Genomic DNA, 21197 nt, shown 5'->3' with positions numbered 1-21197 from the left:
GATGGTTGGATTTGCAAAATTTATTTTATAAAAGAGCAAAATGGCAAGTGATTTGGTATGTTGTGTATTATGTTTTTAGCATGATTAAATTGTATGGAATAAATTGATATTTGGAGCATGAATTGTTGATTTATTGAACATTTGATAAAGATGTTCTAATTGGGATATGAATAATGGGAAAATGATATTTACTATGCTTAATTTTCTTGATGTTAAAATCTCTTAGCAACATGCTTTTACTTGTGTTTTAACATCCTAAATTAAGTGATTAAACAACAGATTTTATGCCTTGTATATATGATTATATTGGCAATATTGCATGGTGGATCCATTGGATATAGTTGGCATGTCATAGGATTTGTGAATATTCACCATTATTTGTGATATTGTGAGCATATGGCTCTTGATGGACTGATTTGTTTGGAGCAGATAAGGGAGTGTTGAGCTTTAGTCTCCACTCATTGAGTTATTTGAGGCGCTATAAAGGAGCATGTGCCTTCAGCCCACTCAATTTGGAGGACTGTATTTGATTTGTGAGAGTTCGGAGATCCGTTTATCCAATGTATATTCACATGTTTACTTATTTCTATTGATGTATTATGCCAATATAATTGATTGGTTGTGCCAATATAATTGAATGTTTATGTGTTAAAAGATGATTTTACATGCCATGGAAAAGTTTATTCTTAATTCTTGAAATAGCATGTGATGTTATGGTGAAATGTTAACATGTTGTGCCTGAAAATTTAATGCTTAATTGCTTTGATTTATGCAAATTACTTGATGTTTTTACTATCATTCATTGAGCTTTTTAAGCCCAAACCCTCACATTTCGTGCAGAGAATTTCCAAGCATAAAGAGTCGAGAAGCGAGTGCAAGGGTGATCCAAGAATAAGGCTCGGTAGTGGCTTAAGAAATTTACTTTAGAGACTATATAGGGGCATTATGATGCTTTTGGGACTAGTGTTATTTTACTTGTAATGGACATTGAACATTAAATTTTGGACTTCAAATTTGGTGATTCTATAATTGCTTTAATACATGATTTTATGTCTAATTGATGTTTGATTTATGGTATGCTGATGAGTGTTCATATGGTGGTTGATAACACGGTGTATGAAGCATGTATTTTATACTAACAATTTTAGTTGAAGCTTATCATGGAGTGGATTGCTTGCGACTAAGGTATGTAGCTTATGTGAATTAATTGGTGTTTGCTAAGCGTGTAATTGGACGTTAAATTTTGATTAATTGTTGTATATTTGTTGTAAATAAATTAAATTGGAGATGTGTGGATGTTTATGGTAATTAACTGTAGCTATTTGAAGTTTAATGGGTAAGTAAAATATATAAAATTGGATAATTAAAATGAATTTTTGACAAAATAGGTGCAATGGCCTACACATGGGTGTGTGGAAATTCCACATAAGCGTGTGCGATCGGCCTGAAAGTTTTTCACGATTTGAACATGGGTTTTTAAACGACACACGGGCTGGGGACACGGTCGTGTGGGTTTTGGGGGGTTTGGTTTTTGGTTTTTGTAATCTAGTATTCTAATGTGCTTAATTTATAATTTAGTCCTAAAACTTGATTAGATTAATCAAAGCCTTTAATGATAGGGAAACTTGGTAATAATTTAAGATTAGACTTGTAACTGTTAATATTTGGTAGAAACACTCTTAATTTTTTATTTGGAAAATGTACTAAAAGTTTGTAAAAGTTACGATTTAGTCTCTAATAATAAAACTTGAATTAGACATAGTAAATGGACTTGAATTAAGCTGAATTTTTTAGGGCTTGCATAATTTGACTAAAAAAATCTCAGTAACTATTTAGAAATAAAATCGGGATAGTTTAACTTTAGGTGGTAAAATGACTAAAATAACCTTAGGTTTAAATACTTAGAAAAGGTTTTAAAATGATTCACAAATTGCTTCTACTAATAAATGATAGTTAAATAATCATAATTGAGGTGTTATAAGGTTGGGGTGTGTGTCGGGTGATCCTTAACTAGAGAGTCGCTTCAGTGGCTAATATAACGCTTCGAATTTGGGTCAGTCCGTCTTGATCTAGTTTAGGGTGTCACATTTGGTGGTATTAGAGCTACAGGTTTAACTTTAGGTTAGCCTAGATTTGTTAAACATTAGAGATCTTGGCAGGTAAAGATGAGAATCAAGTCTTGTATCTATTACATGACTCTCCTCAAGGAGGTCATTCAAGAATTCAAGCCACTTTGTTCAGAATCAAGTCCTGTTTCTATTGCTCAAATCTTAAAAAGCAAGCCAGCTATTATGTGTAATAGTGTGGCATTTGTCAAAGAGCTAAAGATGAGAATAGCCTAACTAAGACTGTTACAACCAATTCCTATTCCTAACCAAGCTTGGAAGGTAATTTCTATGGACTTCATAAAGAGGATCCCAAAATCTATGAAATAAGATTACATACAGGTAGTTGTTGACAAGTTTACCAAATATGCTCACTTTGTGGCCCTATCTCATCCTTACACAGCCCCTGAAATTGCAAAAATCTACCTACACCATATTTACAAACTCCATGGTCATCCTAAATTTGTAATTTCAAACAAAGACAAAGCCTTAACCAGTTTATTTTTGCAACAACTGATGAAAAACCTAGGCACTACAACCTTATCTAGTACAGCATACTATCCTAAAATAGATGGTCAACCAGAAAGGCTTAACTAGTGTCCTGAACAATACCTAAGGTGTATATGCCTATTTAAACCAAGTCTTGGGAAAATTTGCTATCTCAAGTAGAATGGAAGTATAATACAAATTACCACATAGCTCTAGAGAGGACTCCATTTGAAGCATTGTATGGCTACAGACCTCCTAACCTAGTATAAGACACATATTCTCTAGTGGACAGTGTGCAAGATGTTATGCTAGAGAGAGAGTAGCTCAATGATATTCTTAAGGAACAGTCAAGGAAAACACAAAATAGAATGAAGGTATATGTAGATAAGAGAAATAGTGAAAGGAGCTTTGAGGCAGGAGATTAAGTATACCTCAAGTTGCAACCATTATACCTCAAGTTGCAACCATATAGGTAAACTTTTTTGGCTCTTCAGAGGAACTCAAAACTAGCTGTCTGTTACTATAGACCCTACACGATTGAAGTAAAATTTGGGCCAATAGCTTACAAATTAAAGTTTTCAGACTCTACCAAAATCCATCTAATTTTTCACATCAGTCTATTGAAGAATAAAGTGGAGATGGAGTCAATACTTACCTAAATCCCTAAACGTTAAAGCAAATGACCTAAGGTGTAGGCTAAATTTGATAAAAATGCCCAATATAAAAATATATAGGGAAATGGGTCAGATTTTATGATATTTAGGGAAATAGGTCAATTTTGAAAAAAGAAATAGAAAACGCGTCCAGCAAGACACATTTTTCTGCCATGTCAAATGAAAATGTGTCCTGCTAAAAATACTTTTAGTTTCTCTCTTCAGCCTTTTTTTAAAAGGTTTAAGGTTTTTTAGGGTTTAGAGTTAGAACTTTAAGGATAAAAACCCAAATGTGTTTGTGTTTTTGTTTGAGGTAGACATTGTGATAATTTAAAGGTACATTTGAGTTCACGATGATGTGATAACGCTCAGAGACCCACACATTTCATTTGATGTGTCGAGATGGAACCATTACCTTAGAATCCCATCGCATTGCAACTCAGACTCGGAGTTCACAGTGTTTATATGGTCATGGGTTGAAGTATAAGTAAGGGTCCTAGTTGACAATGGTTATGAGGTAACAAGTTGGAGTATAACTTGGGAGCCTAGTTGACAGTGGTTATGTAGCCATAGGTTCAAGTTTTATGATACCACAAAAGGATGTTTTATAAACTCGATACAGAATTTTGAAACCATAATCATAGGGAAAACAAACGGGCTTTCTAGTATAATCAACTTATTCTTTTTCACCATCTCCAACAAAAGCAAATCCTAAACCTAATTTTTGAAACCTGTGATAGAGTTGGATGCAAGACGACTATTAGATGGGAGTGTCTATTGTGGTGGAGAAAAGGTAAAACTTGAATCGGGTTGGCAACGATTATAGTTATTAAAGATTTCTTTAGTCAAAGTAACTGCTTTCGCCCTAAAAAGACCTTCAACTTTTCTCCACCGAAACAGTCACTGCTCCCCATGAAAGTCCACTTGCCCTCAACTCTGTCATAGGTTTCAAACAAGGAGGTTAAAGATACTGTTTTGGTGAAGATGGAGAAAAAGAAAAAGTTGATTATACTGAAAAACCCCTTAGATTTTCCCTTTAATTATGGTCTCAAACTTATGTATTGGGTTTATAAAGTATCCTATTCAGGTAGCATGAAACTTGAACCTGTGACTGCATAATCACTGTCAAATAGGACCCCTACTTATACTTCAACCCATGACCGTATAACCACGTGAACTAGAAGCTGAGTTGCAATGCGATGGGTTTCTAAGATGATGCTTCAATCCCCACGCCGCAGATGAAATGTAGGGGTCTCTGAGCGCCACCGCATCATTGTAAACTCAAACATAGCTTAAAACTATCACATTATCTCCCTTAAACACAAATTAATCTTTTCGCCCAAAAATCACAACACTCAACAAAAAAAACAATTTATGAGAGATTTTTTATGGTTTAAGGACAGTCACCGAGAGAGTTGATGGAGTAGGGGGAGCAAACCCTCATTTATATAGGCAACCAAGGGGAAAGAATAGGAAAAAGAAAAACAATGTACCAGCTGGATCTGAAATTCATCCCGAGATTCCCGAGGTGTTTAAAAATTATCTTGGGATTCTCAAGGTGTTTAAAAATATCTCGAGTTCTGAAAATTTTTCACAAGTTAGGGTTAAAAATGGCAAGGGGAAACACACCCTGGAAAACGCGTTTTTAGTTGAGGTGGCAAAATGTTCATTAAAAGCACGCCCTATAGGATGTGCTTTCATCCTACATGGCAGCCATGTCAACTGAAAACACGTCCTACATAATGCACTTTTAGTGAACATTCTGTCACCTCTGCTAAAAACGTGTCCTGTAAGATGAATGCCCAGGCGTATTGTTGTCTTTCAATGGCACTTGCGGAGTTGTCGAGATAATTGAAATTTTCTTCCAACCATTTCATCTCTATTCAGCTACCAAAAAAATTCTCTGAAACCTTGCCTAGTAGTGCATCGTAAATGCCGCTCCAATCATGAATGTCCACTACCCTCGTAACAATTGGCCCATCCACCGGTAAACCAATACGTAGTGACGCTATGTCCTCGAGTGTGATTGCACATTCACTGCATGGAAGATGGAATGTGTGTCTTAGGTCTCTATCTTTCCACCAATACGCTGATAAGTGTGGGATCCCCCCCAGCATACGAGACACATGCAAAAATCATGCCTTTTGCAAGTCTTCTTCAATTTCACATGGTGCCCTTGCAGATAATTTATGGATGTGCGTCTCTAAAATCCAATCTTCGGCCTAGTTATATAAACATAAAAGAATTATAAATTTAATGATGTAAACAACTTAATAATGAACTTATTTAAAATTAAAAATTAAAAATTATTTTCTTACTATTTGCAATTGGACGCTAAAAAGGTGCTTATCATCGAAATGAATTAGCATAATTTCCATTATAAAAATCAATTAGAAAAATAAATTACAAAATATACAATTAAAACAATAAGATTTTTAGAGAAATTATCTTTTAAAAATTAAGAACTAAAACCTTCAAAGAATTGACAGAATGGATGAAGTGAGAGAATTGAGAGAATTAGAAGAATGGGATTTGAATGCAAAAGGGAGAAAACAGCTTAGGCTTATATAACAAATAAACTAGTCGTTTATAGCCATTGAAAATAATTTACCCGTCAGGATTTTTGACTGTTTGAAAAACTTACCATTGTCTGAAAACACGTCCAGCAAGAGGCGTTTTCATCTGCCATGGTAGGAAAGCATGTCTAATAAGACACGTTTTCTTTTTGTCTCTAAAATCTACTTTTTTCCCTAAATAGAGGCCTAATTTACCTATTTTTTTTTATAAAATTTGACATATTTCTTTAATTTAATCCCAAGGTATATCCTGCTGCAGTCCTTGATAAACAAATAGTCAAACGCCAAAACAAGGCTGTCACATAGCTGCTGATCTAGTGGGTAAACACGGAAACTGGACACCTGGGAAGACTTCACGGTTAAGCGCATTTCCCAGATTTTGATCCTTGGGGACAATGATGGAGTTGATGAATAATTTATTTGGTACAGAATTCTTGCTATATATATACAACCTGCAACGACTGAATGAAAGCAGTATTTTTCTCTTCTCAATTTGAAATCTCTAAATTTCCCAAATTTCTTAATTATTCTCCATTTTTTCCATTTCACTCCTCGGTCACATGCTAGCTAGATTGTGACAGATTAAACCTTATGGTAACTTGATCCGATCGATAAAGGAGAAAAAAAAGGTTGCTCCTTGGACGTTATTCAGATTACAAGTTAGATGTACAGGGGAAAAAAAATAAAGATTTAACAATGTCATTGCTCATTCACCGTATTCAATATATGTTAGCATGCGGAATTTCTTCAATAGATATTTAAACTAAACTTATATTCAAATATAAGTATAATCATCTAAATATATAAAAACAAATCTTTATATCCTGCACCTTGACTTCATCTTTTCAAAAAACAGCCAAAAACAAACATGACCATCTATATCCTTAATTCCATTCAAATAAAAATATGAGAACATTAAATATACGTTTTAATTTGCTTTCAAAAAATCCAAAAGAAGTTTCTTTACATATTTCAATTGTTTGCTTCTCTACTTTTTTTTCTAACTAATATAATACACAATGCCTGCTTATGATATTCACATTTTACCCTCAAAATCTAGGTACAAAGTAACAAGTTGAGCCTTCATGAATTAGATGCAAAATGATTGAATATAGTCTCAAGAGTTGATTGGCTGATACTGTATTCAGCTATGCCCGATCCATTTCTGACGTAAAAATTTCTAAATTCAGTGAAAAAATCCCCCCAAAATAATATTACTGAATTTATAAAAAGAAACCCTTCAACATTATCACTTTCTTTAAATAATTCTTTGTACTTTCCTTGCACCTAAATAAACACTTATCCTTTGATTTATATCTAAGCTCACTCTTATTTCAAGTGAAAAGTTAATTCATGTTAAGGTTTACTTAAATAAATTAAAGTTAAGGAGCTAATTTCGGTATGTGTTTAAAGTTTCAGGTGCACAGGAAGTACAAGGGGCTTATTTAAAAAAAACAGTGGTAAAGCGTAAGGGATTTTTAATTAGTTTAGCCAAATGAAAAAGGAAAAGGCAGTTTGAGAGATGCTTACCTGTTTCTCTCCAAGTGCCCAAAAACATCCGCTAATGAGAGACCTTCCCCATATGGTAACTGCATCAAAAATTTTCTGGATCAGTTACTATCACTTGACTAAAAATCATGAATCCGCAATATAATGTACAAAAGCGTGATATATTATTATGTTACTCAAACTTGATGAGTTTTGGGCATGAGTATGTCTTCAATATGAGTATACTCTTTTTATTTCTTTCTTTTTTAAAATGATCAAACAATTGAAAACTAGTTGGAAACTAAGGGAGATTGCTTGCTTAGACGTTACGGATGGCGTAAGTAGCTGAAAGTAACTATGAGTTTTACCTGATATTTAACACTTAATCCATTGCAGCCATGGAAAGTTGCACCAGGAAATGAAGAGACTATAAATGAATCAATGGCTGAAAACTTCTCTCGAGCTAGCCACCACTCGGAAAATATTGGCAATGGTATACCACCTATGGAAACTCATAATAAGTCAAAAATGCTGTAAGAAAGGAAAAATAAACAATAGAGGATGATAACACAATTAAAAATGTCTGTTTTACTATGCAGTATAAGTTTAAAATAGTGATAAGAAACAGCATCTTCAAAAAAAAGAAAAAAAGAATCTGCAGTGAATGGATATTAAAGTAACATCAGTATATCATTTATACCTTCCCGAACCAACTGCTCTGACAACTGTTCACCAAAAAGCCCATCAGAATTTGACCTTGAAGAAATAAGTGTCTTCACTCTTTCTTCATTTCCAAGCCAACGTCCAACAACAATTATCATCTCCTTTGACAAGCTAATTTCTGCAACTGATGCATTTCCAGATGTAATGGAGTCGGTGGCCCCAATACAGACTTCAAGATCGTTTAGTAGGCTTCTTGGATGGGAAGGAATGTCAAAGAGCATTTCTTGAATAATGCGGCAAAGATTTTCCAAATCAGAAGCGCTCACTTCAGTGGGTTTAATCTGATCAAAGGTAAGAAGTTAAGGAATTATGAGTTTTCAAGAGTTTCAACTCACATTTGCACATTATTAAATCAACGAATGACATCATATTTAACCACATACCTCCAGCTCAAGATGATTTCCAAACCTTGTTTTTAAGTGCTGGGGACTTCCGATGCACCTTAGCCTGCCTCCAACCTAAATGGCAGACATTGCACATTAAGTGAATGCCAAAAATAATTTTCACAAGGTTTTAGGATGGAAGGAAGATTGGTACCATTATCCCAATTCTGGTACATAGAGCTTGAGCTTCATTCATGCTATGGGTAGTAAGGATCACGGCTGTCTTTCCTTGTCTGGTCGATAGGCGGGATATAACTTCCCACATGAACCTTTTTGCAATGGGATCCATACCTAAAATAATTAACATTAACTAATTGCCAGGAAACAAGGAAAGCTCTAAATATAACTTGCTGAACTTTACATAGCATTCCATTCTTAGACAACAGTTAGCTAGACTGTAATCACGCAATACTCTTAAACGATACACAACAGACTAGAAACTGCCATCAAAGGCTATATCCCTGTGTTGATTATTACCAAGAAGTATGTAACAGCGGTAGACATCTGTTTGCAGAATGGTAGTTCCAGAACTCAAACATGCAGTGTGTAAGCAAACTAATTTAAGACTAAAAATATCAAGGAGCCTTAGAATAAACAAAGTGAAATTTTTGGGACGGAATAACATACAACCACTAGAGAAAATGCAAACCAACGTGCATACAATATATCAAGGAAGCCAAGCCAACATCAAAGATAGATCAGAAGATCTACAAGCTATTTCATAACATTTTAACGTCTAAAGACGGAAACTATTTGCTAGAAAAGGGGAGATGCATGCAAAGCATTCATCAAGTCCTTACAAGAACTTGAGTTTATGTAAGCAGTTTATACCTGTGGATGGCTCATCAAGAATGACAATTGGAGGATCTCCAATCATTGCAATTGCAACAGACAATTTACGCTTGTTCCCTCCACTAAGGGTGTATGATGGTTTATCAGCATGCTTTAGTAAGTCAAACTCCACCAGCTTTTCCAGAACAACCTGCCAAAGCAGTTACATGCATAAAGTGCATTATGTGGTCATTACTGCATCAGCATCAAATTAGTATATTGATGCTAGTGTATTAGCTGGTGTCATGCATTTCAGTTAGAGCTTATAAGACTCAACCAGATAAAGCCTCTCAAATTATTGTACCATGTTGAATGCTTCAAACCAAACTAGAACCCTTCTACCATACTGATGAGGGAGTAAAATGATTAGAATAACTATGATAGATACACATACATCATTCATTCTGTAGTCTGAAACTCCTTTTATCCTTGCATAAAGTTCAAGGTGCTCTTGCACAGTAAGATATTCCAATAATGCATCAAATTGAGGGCAGTATCCAATCTGTAGGATATTCGTTAAAGAAATTAGTCAAATTCTTTCTGATGAACTATTCAAACTGTTAGATCAAACATGAGTATGATAAACAAAGGAATCTAACTTACATGACGACGGGCAGCCTCTGGATTCGAAGATATATCTTTTCCAAAAATAAAGGCAGTTCCTTCAGTTGGAGATTCTTCTCCTGTATGGTGGAAAAGAAAAAGAAATTGATGTGGTTCAGAAGTCTTAAAATCTTACAATTGCCATAATCTCTAAACAGAGTTGAGTTCTCATAAAGATTTATGAACCAGATACTATACAATGTAGCAGAGTTTAAGAGAAAGAAATAGTATAAGTAAATTACTAATAATGATGGAAGCTTAGTCATTGTTCGTGAATTCAATTATTCCACAATATTAAGAAACACATTAACAAAACAGCCAGGCATAAAATAGGCTAACTTTGTAGTGTTCTTCAGATAAAATATTGATGTCTAAGCAGGACAAGTGAAGAATACCAGTTAGCATTGACAAAGTGGTAGTTTTCCCGGCTCCATTTGTTCCCAAAAAGCCAAAACATTCTCCAGCCTGAACAGAGAAAGTTAAGGAGTCTACAGCTACTTTTGCACGGTGATGATTTCCTCCAGGATACACCTGAGATTGATTGATGAACATTACTACCAAGCAATAATGAGAGCACGAGAATGACATGACTAAAATCAAGGACAGTAGAGTTCATAGAGATACCTTGCGAAGATTACGCAAGAAAAGAATGGTATTGTCAATGGAACCAGAAAGTACCCTATTTCTTTCTGTTCTTACATCTATGTCTTCATCAAGGTGAACAGAGATCTCAGAGGAAGATTTCAGAAAAGGTTCCAAAACAGAATCATCACCCTGAATTTTTTTTTTCCTCCACCACTCCATTAGTCTTGCAGGAGTCAATTTACAAGTAGGCAAGAGTTCAAGCCCAAGAGTCAGAAAAAAGTAACCAATGGCCTGTCAAAGAGAGAAAATTGAATGAGATCCAAATCAACTTAATCTTAAAGGAAAATGGCCTGTCACATCAAGAGACATGTTTGTTTTATTTGAAACTACATCTAAAAGGAAAATCAAGATGAAACAAATGGCTATTTCTAGAAGTTCTACAAACAACTCCTAGGAGAAATGAAATTAGTTTTCTAGTCAGAACAAAATGGGATACAAAAGGGTAATGATGATTCTCCACGTGCACTACTCAAAACTGTATTCGCCAAGGACCTACTCAAAAATGATGATAAGCATAATAGAAGAAGACAATCAAGCCAAAAGAATGAGAAAGATAATAACCTCAATTCCAAGATAACAAATGGAAGCACCAGTTACATTCCAATCAAAAATCCCATCACTAGATTTATCTTTCATCCCTTGCCGAAGAAGAGCCAGTGAAGCAAGCCCATCGGCAAAGCAGAACCCAGGAGATAATCTGAAGAAATTCTGGAGAAATACATAACTTCTTAGTCAAGTTCACCAATATAGCAAGCAATCTTGCAGGATATTGAACAAGGTATGGGAGACCGTGTGTAATTTAGGTTCTAATCAGTTATTGACCAAACATTTGAAAGATGTTAGTAGCGTTAATTCTCTCCAGATGTCAGCAAATAACGTTTTGCAAGCTAATATAATTGTGAGGTAAATAAAGGTATTGGAGCAGTCTGAATCATTCAGGAGTATATATAGCAACATGTTCAATTTAAAACACATAAGCAAGTGCTTACAAATCAAACTTGCTACTAGACTAACACTTGAAACTAATAAATCATTGTTGACATGAGTGACAAAGAATACCCAAAAAAAAACAAAAATAAGAATAACAGATAAGAAATCAGTGATCTTGAAAAGCCTGTGAGGCAGTGTGAATTTCCATAAAAAAAGAAGGTTTTAGTTTCAGTTTCATAAATTTATTATTGTTTACACTAAAAAAGTGCCACTATATCTAAACTTGAACGTCAAGATTCAGCTCACTAGCTGAAGGTTAGGTTATAACAATCATGTCGGCTGATGATTGAATATTAGTGATATTGAGGAAAAGAAAAAGTTGAAAGAAGTCTACATTTTTTTTTTTTTGCCAACGAAATAAGTTTACATTTATTTACTCTGAAACATAGACAATCATAGCAACTGACAATCTAACTACTGAGCTTAAAGAAACCAACCTTCAGAAAAGAATTTGCACTTGCAGTTGTTTTTATAAGCCCCATGATAAATGAAATAACCATGAGAATGAGTCCTGTGAAAAAGTGGATCAGGAGAACCACATTCTGCCCATGCACAACAACATTTTTTTGTTATTAACAAAATGTCTTAAATGCTGATGATATAACCATGAGAAAAGAATGTTACCTACCTGGGCCATAGAGTGGTCAGAGAAGAAGAATGTAAGACAATATGTTGATGATGCAATTGCCAGACCATACTCCAGAAACATGATGACAGTTGGCAAGAAGCCTCTTCCAATGAATTGATCAAGACCTACAGAACCAAATTAAATTTACATAACAGCTTAAAACGAAATTAAACAAGGTAAATCTGCATGACAAAGTGATGATATAACATGGAGAAAAAGATGGATAACTCATTAAGTCAAGTTACATATCTCATGAGTCATGCACCAAGTGTCAACTGTCACAAGGTTGGATATAAACAGCCAAGTAGCATCTCATTTTTGTCGGTAGAAAACTTAGTACTATCTTTTTCAAAATTATTTATTTGCAAAAAATTATCTTATGAATAATAGCCGAACATCTCTGAGAAACTACTGCACATGATGTCCACATTCAATACTTTCCAGGGATTTGAAAGTGTTATGGCACTTCGGAAAATACAAAGCGAAATTAGATTCCACCATTGTTGATGTTTAATATCTCTCGTTAATTAATAGAAAATATACAAAATTCAATACATTTAATTACTATCTTGGATATCTAGCAACTCCCAAAGCATTTTGGAGGCTCAACATGTTCAATGAATGCATGACAGCCAGTAATAATCAATAATATGAGCATTATCAGTATGTTTTTGCTTACATGAGAAGAATACAATTAGGAATGCAAGCATAGGAACATACCAAACACATAGAAGAGAACCATGGCAAAAGTTGAAGGAAATAAGAAACTGATGAAGTCCCATATGTACGTTGAAACCCAATATGAAATTACAGAAACCTGAGAAAAAATATTTTATAATGAAATACATATACTGCTTAAACAAATTTAGTTGGATTATTGGGTGAAATAAAACATACACCACTGATCAGTTGTTGGTGCTTAGCTTTAACTTCCTGTTCCTGCATCAAATAAGACAGCTGAAATCAGGGATGAACCTTTTTTCCACAAATATGCAAGTTTTCAATGCGGACATAACTGAGGTAAGAGCTTCAATAGCAGTTGTCTATGTTACATGCAGAGATAAGTGAATTAATCAGAAAACAAAAATATTTCATCTAGAGACAAACAACTATTTAGTTGCTATACATTTGACTGAAAGGGATTGGAGGGATGAAATAGTAAATGCAGAAAAAGACTTACACCCAGTAAACATGAGATTATGAAGAGTAGAATTTAGACAGGGAACAGTACAGACGAAGCAAAAGCTAAATAGAAGTGTTTGATAGAAAAGGTCAGATCCCCATTACTACTCAAGAAAGTTGTACTTGACATTCTCCTAGGAAACAAGAATACCAAACTGGCACCCTCAAACTAAATTTGATGAGCGCAACAGAATGCACAACCTATGGTACTGAATCCTGGAAACACTTGCATTAGCCAAATGTTGGTCCACCAAGAAATCTATGAAACATAATTCAGCCAAAAAAAATAGACTTTGTACTAACCAAACCTCATTAATGAGCAAGTGAATGTTTTCTATGAACATGAAATAGTATTAAGAAAGTTCCTACTTTATTTCCTTCTCTTTTTTCCTCTTTCTTATTCTTATCTCTAGATCACTAAAGAAAAATGAGCCAATAAAAGGACTAACTGAATTTTCAACAAAGGCAAACAACATCGTCTTTCCACATCTACAATTTATTGTTTGTTATTGAGAATAACTAAGTATCCTATGACGCTGCAGCCTAGGATTATACCTTTACGAGGGGAACAGCAAATGAAGCAGGAATGAATGAGAAGGCTATGTTAACAATAATTGCAGCAGAGAATGCATCCAGATCCTGTAAAATGTAAATGATAAATCGAAGTGAATATCCAGCAGGTGTGGTTAAACAAAATGAAAAAAGAAAATCAACGAGCAGTACATCATTTAGAAACTAAAATATTGGTTTAAAAAGTGCAAAACAGAGACTCAAGAGCAATTCATTTATTTATGTTTGGAGATATAGGCAAATTAGCAAGCACACAAGTAAACCATCAGCTTGCATGCAAGGTCCACTTCAAATGTACTAGTTAGAAGAAAGATACCGTACTAGTTAGAAGAAAGATGCTCGTCTTAAAGGATCAAGGGTACAGAATGGCTCAGGGTATGCCATCTGCATCCATAAATAAACTTACTGGTACCTTCCATCCAATCTAGCCCCAGTGATAACCCCTCCTCTTCCCTTCCTTTCCTTAATAGAACAATTGTGTGCATTCCTTTGATGATTTATTAGACCTCCCACATTTTTCTACCTTGGTAAATTCCTTGCAGTAGTTCATCAATATTATGAAGAAGTGCACACGCACAAAAAACACACAAAAAAAAAAAAATCTTTGATTTGAAAGCGTTTACATGCATGTTAGAAACATTTTAAACATTTTAATCCCTCATTTTTTCTCACATAAATATTCCTAGTGCCAATTTGTCAATATTCAAGATGGCAGAAAACAAATTATTAAGATCATCTTCATAGGCGAATTTAAGGGGGTCAGGCAGGGGCCTCGGCCCCCCAAAAAATGAAAAATATTCAATTTAGTCCCTTTTTAATAATGGAAATTTAAGTTAATATATGGTAAAATTGCACTTTGGCCCCTCAAAAAATGAAAATTTTCCGTTTAATGCCTTCAAAAATGATGAAATCATAAATTAATAAATAATAAAATTATATTTTGACCTTTCAAAAATTATAATTTAATTTCAGCTCCCACTAAAAAAAAAATTGGATTCGCCCCTGATCTTATTAGTTTTTCTTTTCAAAAAGCAAGAATGTTAATTTTATAACATAACATCTACCCTAAAACCAAATAGAAACAGGTACAGAGATTGTTTTATGTGTAAATTTTAAAATCCTAGAGTACCCCAAACTTAACACTGTGGAACTTATTTTCTCAGAAATTAACAGAAAACATTACAGGGTGTAAATATATGTCAAAATTGCAACCACATATTATATTAATAGGAGAGAAGCTTACATGATGCTGTAAACGCTGGCTTTTTGTCATCGGAAGAGGATGATTACGTGCTCGAATCGTCATATTTTTGTCCCTAGTAGCAAGCCTAAGAATTGCAGAGTTCATCAAGTTGATAAAGGTTGGAGCAGCATGCTGACAAGAACTATTGTGCAATACAGTATACCCTAAACTCCCATCATCATACTGCTCATCCATCACAACTGCCCCATACCTATCAATACAAACATAAAAGATAATATATATATATTTAAAAAAGTAACAAACATGCTTTAAGTAAGCGATTCCAATACCAGTTGCCTTCCATCATATTGGAATACTCAAACAGAGGAAGGAAACTACAGGAAACTAAAAGTTTTAGGCACATTATTCAACTCCCGACAGAGTAGGCTGAAACTAGAGAAAAAACCATAAAGCAAAAGAGAAAAGGCATGTGAACCCAAGTTGGAGATAATGCTGATTCCAAAATGGCTTGCCAATAAAACATAAAATCAGAAAAATAACACAATCAGAAAAATAATGGCAACAGAACCCAACTCAAAAACCTTCATTGAACTATTTTGGCTTGGTTTCATGAGTTCTTTTCTATGTTCTACATACAAAGCAGCAGCATCCTTATGCCACATGCAACAAAGTCCCTTTTACCTATTTTACTTAATCTCTTAGATCTTCCATTTCTGCATAATCTACTTGAAATAAAGTAACTCCTCTAACCTCATACCAAACACACGCACACAAAAAAAGGAAAATGCAGTTTCACTTTGAGATATCGAAAAATATAAGCTCAAAATATGAAGAACATTCCACACCAATTAAATCAAAAGGCTTGACATGTCTAACAACAAATATAAAAGTCTGGACTCTGTGCTAGTGAGGCTTGAAAAATACATCTACAGCTGTGAAAATAAACACAATCTTAAAAGAGAACAAGCAATAATAAATTTCTCTTATTAAAGAGATAAAACTGAAAAAAGTACAAATAAACAAGTGTTGAAAATATGATAAACAAAAGCTTTTAGAGGGCATAACCATGCAGTGATGGACTTTGCATGCTACAAATAATTTAATGTTTCTCACAAAAATACAAACATGATTGATTACTATCAAATAAGACATCTTCTGCATCAAGACCAGATAAACAGAATATAAGAAAATAATTTTGTGATTAAGGAAGATCTACCTTGACTGGTATGATTCGTTAAAGCTAGACATTAGAAATTCACTCATTGAAAGCAAAACAGGTCCTAAAGTTGGTCCTGCTGCCTCTACAGCATCGGCTAAAGCCCTTTCTGAATCAGGAAATTTGTATGAAGTCGGTTTAAAATTTTGAATCCACCCTCCTTCAACATTTTTTGCTACCTACAGTTGACAGCTTTAGAGAGAGGAATCGTATCTCTTATAATGTCACCATCAAAAGAAGCATGAGAAGCATGACAGTATCATGACTTAAGCAGTATACTACTTTGTACCAAAATAATAATAAAGCACTATGCTCGTTCTAATGAAATCAGAAAATAGAACTCGACAAAAGTTAAAAAGAAAAAAGAAAAAAAAAAGGAAGAAGAAGAAGAAGAAGGAAAGAATAACCAACCTCTTTTGCAATAGGCCAGGACAGATCAAATGGAATTGGACCACCACCACCAGAACCACTTAAAAGAGGATTAAAAACTGAAGTGGTGAATGTCACAGACTGCTGCTCAGGATGTGGCTTAAGCTTGAGAAAAAGAAGACCAAAAAGCAAGAAGATCACAGGAATCAAAAGCTGAAAAACAATTGTTTTGCGGTCTCTTCGTGCAGAAACAGCTCTCTTTATGAGCAACGCCTTAGTATGTTGCCAAAAGATTGACCTAGAAATCATGCAACAGCTGCAGCATTGCATACTTAAGAAGTGCATGAAACTTAGAAATATAGAAACAAATAGGCCACAAAATCTGGTCACTATGGAAGATATGCCCTCAATAATCTTTTTATAGCTTCCCGAAAGCTTCGCATAGGAAATTCTTTTGGGCACTTGCTCGCCAGTAGGAATAGAATCAATTGAAACAAAATTATTTCCCTCTTGGACAGATTCAGCTTCATCAAAGTCGCACCCAGCAACCCTCAAGAACACTTCCTCCAAGGTTGTAACAGATATGCCATAACTTTCAATGCCAAAATAATTTTTATCCTCGCTAATGCTTGTTTCTGAGTTAGAAACTGATCTTCCTATACAACTCTCAATCTCCCTAAACATACTTTCAAAGACTGATGAAGCTGCCAGAGGAAGCTTGAAGGAAATTTCAGTTCCAACCTGGAAGATAATAAACAATTATATTACATAATATAGAACATATATATTTTCAGACCCACTTTTACCAGAACTACCATCATGGATAAAGAATTCTGAGTTATGGTTCACTTTCACTTTGTCCGTAATTATAGCTAGCTATAGTTTCCTTCTATTTCTTCGCCTGTTTGCACATTTTTGCTGGTATAAGATAGAACTAGCATTACAGAAACTTCGGCTCTATTTGGATTTAGAAAACAGAGGCCATTTTCATTTTCATTTTCATTTTCATTTTCATTTTCATTTTCAAAAAGGAAGAAGACAAGAAAATGTGTTTGGTTGAAAATTTTAAAAACTTTCGGAAAATGAAAATTTGTGAAAACTAGAAAACAAAAAAAGTTGTTTTCATCATTTCCACTAAAAATGCTTTGCAAATTGGAAAAGTTGAAAACAAGGGTTTGTGTTTAGCTTTAATTGTAATTTATGAATTGCCCCTAGTTCAAATCCATGTATACACAATTTTCCAACATTTTAAATCTCAAATCTCGGACCTTGGTTCAAGTCCTATAATTGTAAGAACTTTTTTGTTTTTATTTCACATTAATCTACTAGAAAATAGATAAAAACACTTTAATTATTGGAAAAAAAATTATTTACCAAAAGTATTTTCCAACTTTTATAAGCAAAAATTATATATTCCACCCTACCTTCTTCACATGTAATAAAACCATCGCATTTCATGCCTTCAGTAACAAGCAGATACACTAAACAATAATCAGAGATCTTTCTATTAACTCCTAAACAATTCAGACTCATTGAGGAAAGAATACCCAGTAATTCAAACAAAATAGTTAGCCCGTTAAGCATTAGGTGTATGTAGGAATTATAGAAATATATGAACTGTTGTCATCCCTTCAGTTAAGGGATTCTGTAAATATTCTTTTTATTACAATCCCTTATTTTAAGGGATCATATCACCTAATATTAGTATCTTTCTTAACTTAGAGTTTCCTAAATTAGAGACATAGTTTGTATATATAAAAGATGTAATATGTTCTATTGAAAAATAAGAAAAAGATAGAGAATTACTCTGATTTCTACATGGTATCAAATTAGGTTACGGTTTCTTTCCAACCTAGACCATGTCCGACACTTCTTCTTCTACATCTCCTTCTCCTACTCCAGAGATTACTTCAAATCCAGAAAATTTTTCTGGTTCTGATGCTCAATCAAATTCAAATTCGTCTAGATTGACTATCACCTACCATTGATTGAATGGCAACAATTTTCTTGAATGGTCCCAATCAGTTAAGATTTTTCTCTTGGGCAGAGAAAGATTGGGCTATGTTACTGGTGAAATAAAGAAGCCTGCTGTGACTGACAATGGTTTTGCTAAGTGGATGCATGACAATGGTCAGGTTATGACTTGGCTCCTTAATTCCATGGCCCCGAGTATAAGCAGAAACTTTCTTCTTTACACCACAGCCGCTAAAATCTGGAGTGCAGTCCGCGAAACCTACTCTAGCACTGATAACATTGTCGAATTGTATCATATTGAAGATCAAGCAGCCACCCTTAATCAGGGAACCATGCCCGCCACTCTACTACAATACCCTTACCGCTTTTTGGCAGCAATTAGATTTGTATGCACAGCACGATTGGGCAGATACAAGAGATGCTGCCCTTTATCAGCAAATTGTCACTCAGCGAAGGCTTTTTCAATTTCTCCAAGGCTTAAACAAGGACCTGGACGAGGTTCGCGAGAGGGTCCTGGCTATTTCTCCTCTTCCCTCCCTTCGAGAGGCTTTCTCTATGGTCAAGAAGGAAGAAAGCCGAAGGTGTGTGATGCTGCTCGATGAACCATATTACACTCCTGAAGGATCTGCCTTACTGACCCATCAATCATCTTCCTCTTCCAAACGGGGGAGACCTTGGTGTGATCATTGCAAAAAGCCTGGCCACTCTAAGGAGAAGTGTTGGAAGCTTCATGGTAAGTCTCAGGATTGGAAGTCCAAGAACTCTCAAGATCATAAATCTAGCCTTGTTGCTGCCACATCTGTCACATGTTCACCAAAGAACAGATTGCTAAACTTCAAAAACTGTTTGGAAAGTTTCAGGTGTCTTGTGAGGGTAATCTGGTCATGAAAGAACCAGAAGATAACCCTTCTTCCACAGCATTTTTCTCCTCCCAGTTCACTCCTAATTGGATCATTGATTCTGGTGCTACGGATCATATGACTGGTAACAAGGCCTTGTTTCGCAATTTTTTCCAAACCTTTGGTAAAGTTGTCAGAACAGCTGATGGTTCCTTATGCAGAATAGGACATGGCACTGTTGTTCTCAATGAACAGATTGCTCTTAAAAATGTTCTCTTTGTACCAAATCTGGCTTGCAATCTCATTTTGTTAGTAAACTTTTCACAGACTTGCACTGCTCCACAATTTTTAATGATCTTGATTGTACTTTGCAGGCACTGAACTCGAAGAAGATGATTGGTAAGGCCAGCTTGCAGAATGGCCCCTATATCCTCCCTTCCTCTCCTAAAACCGAGATCTCCAAATCTTTCACCGCTTTAAAAAAGGTTGATACTGTTATGTTATGGCATTTTCGTTTAGGCCATCCTAGTTTCCAATACCTTGCAAAATTGTTTCCTGCTCTATTCATTAATAAAAGGCCAATTTCTTTTTCTTGCACAGTTTGCTCTCTTGCCAAACATACTAAATCATTTTATTTTCCTTCTACATACAAGCCTTCTCACCCTTTTGCTTTAATCCATAGTGATATTTGGAGTCCTTCTCTGGTGAAGAATGTTAATAATTGTAAATGGTTTATCACTTTCATTGATGATCACAGTAAGATAACTTGGACTTATTTGCTGAAAGATAAATCTGAAACTGCTGGTGTTTTTGCGTAATTTTATAACATGGTTCTCACTCAATTTGGGTCTAAAATTCAGCTCTTTAAATCTGATAATGGAAGTGAATTTTTTGCTAGGTCTTTGGGTGATTTTTTCAGGGAAAAGGGCATAGTTCAGCTTAGTTCTCGTGTTGGAACCCCACAGCAAAACGGCATTGCCGAAAGAAAAAATAAGCACCTCCTCGAAGTTACTCGTTCTCTTCTGTTTACCACTAATGTTCCCAAATATTTGTGGGGGGAAGCCTTATTAACTGCCACATATTTAATCAACCGAATGCCTAGTAAGGTTTTAAAATTTCCAACACCTCAATCTATATTTTTGCAGCACTTTCCCAATTTTAAGCCTATCTCCTCCATTCTGCCACTTAAAATCTTTGGTTGCACTGTTTTTATCCAAAATATTGCTCCTAATAAGTCCAAGTTAGGTCCTAAGTCTTTAAAATGTATACTGGTTGGGTATTCTTTAATCAAGAAGGCTTATAAATGCTATCATCCTCCTTCTAAACGATTTTTTACCACTATGGATATAACATTTTTACCACTATTTTCGCCTTTACCTACAGATTTGTCACCCGTGACTACTCCCATTGATTCTCCTGTAATACCTATCACTAATTCAACCACACCTACTTTAAATACCCTTCCTGAAAATACACCTACTCCTATTGAAAGTCTTCCAAAAACAACACCACCCAGACAGCTTCGTGTCTGCACAAAAAAAAGAAATATATCCCTGAGACTGTTTTGCAATCTGATTCTTGCTGAGAATTAGATTTGGGTCTAACTGCCGTAATGGAAGAAGAAATCAGTAAGTCCACTACTCTAGATGACTTCCCTATTGCTATTAGAAAAGGAGTAAAATAGTGCACCAAACATCCTATTGAAAAATTTGCTGGTTATAATTCATTG

General features: G+C 34.8%; 1 protein-coding gene across 1 annotated transcript in view; it reads right to left on the bottom strand.

Moving 5' to 3' along the window:
• Nucleotides 1-6692: 6692 nt before the first annotated feature.
• Nucleotides 6693-21197, bottom strand: part of LOC107918156 (ABC transporter A family member 1) — a 32169-nt gene continuing 17664 nt past the window's right edge. The window contains exons 21-40 of the mRNA XM_041111122.1: nucleotides 16698-17396; nucleotides 16287-16465; nucleotides 15110-15320; nucleotides 13852-13935; nucleotides 13012-13053; nucleotides 12835-12931; nucleotides 12115-12239; nucleotides 11924-12028; nucleotides 11058-11204; nucleotides 10476-10727; nucleotides 10247-10382; nucleotides 9852-9931; nucleotides 9643-9750; nucleotides 9249-9399; nucleotides 8572-8708; nucleotides 8418-8492; nucleotides 8012-8315; nucleotides 7680-7813; nucleotides 7354-7412; nucleotides 6693-6988 (exon numbers count right to left, since the gene is read on the bottom strand). Of these exons, the coding sequence (XP_040967056.1) occupies nucleotides 6907-6988; nucleotides 7354-7412; nucleotides 7680-7813; nucleotides 8012-8315; nucleotides 8418-8492; nucleotides 8572-8708; nucleotides 9249-9399; nucleotides 9643-9750; nucleotides 9852-9931; nucleotides 10247-10382; nucleotides 10476-10727; nucleotides 11058-11204; nucleotides 11924-12028; nucleotides 12115-12239; nucleotides 12835-12931; nucleotides 13012-13053; nucleotides 13852-13935; nucleotides 15110-15320; nucleotides 16287-16465; nucleotides 16698-17396 (3207 nt within the window). The 3' untranslated portion in view covers nucleotides 6693-6906. The remainder of the gene's footprint in view (nucleotides 6989-7353; nucleotides 7413-7679; nucleotides 7814-8011; nucleotides 8316-8417; nucleotides 8493-8571; nucleotides 8709-9248; nucleotides 9400-9642; nucleotides 9751-9851; nucleotides 9932-10246; nucleotides 10383-10475; nucleotides 10728-11057; nucleotides 11205-11923; nucleotides 12029-12114; nucleotides 12240-12834; nucleotides 12932-13011; nucleotides 13054-13851; nucleotides 13936-15109; nucleotides 15321-16286; nucleotides 16466-16697; nucleotides 17397-21197) is intronic.

This window comes from Gossypium hirsutum, chromosome A01 (assembly GCF_007990345.1).
Source record: "Gossypium hirsutum isolate 1008001.06 chromosome A01, Gossypium_hirsutum_v2.1, whole genome shotgun sequence".
In the NCBI taxonomy this organism is placed as follows: Eukaryota; Viridiplantae; Streptophyta; class Magnoliopsida; order Malvales; family Malvaceae; genus Gossypium; species Gossypium hirsutum.
This window is presented reverse-complemented; position numbering and strand designations above follow the sequence as displayed.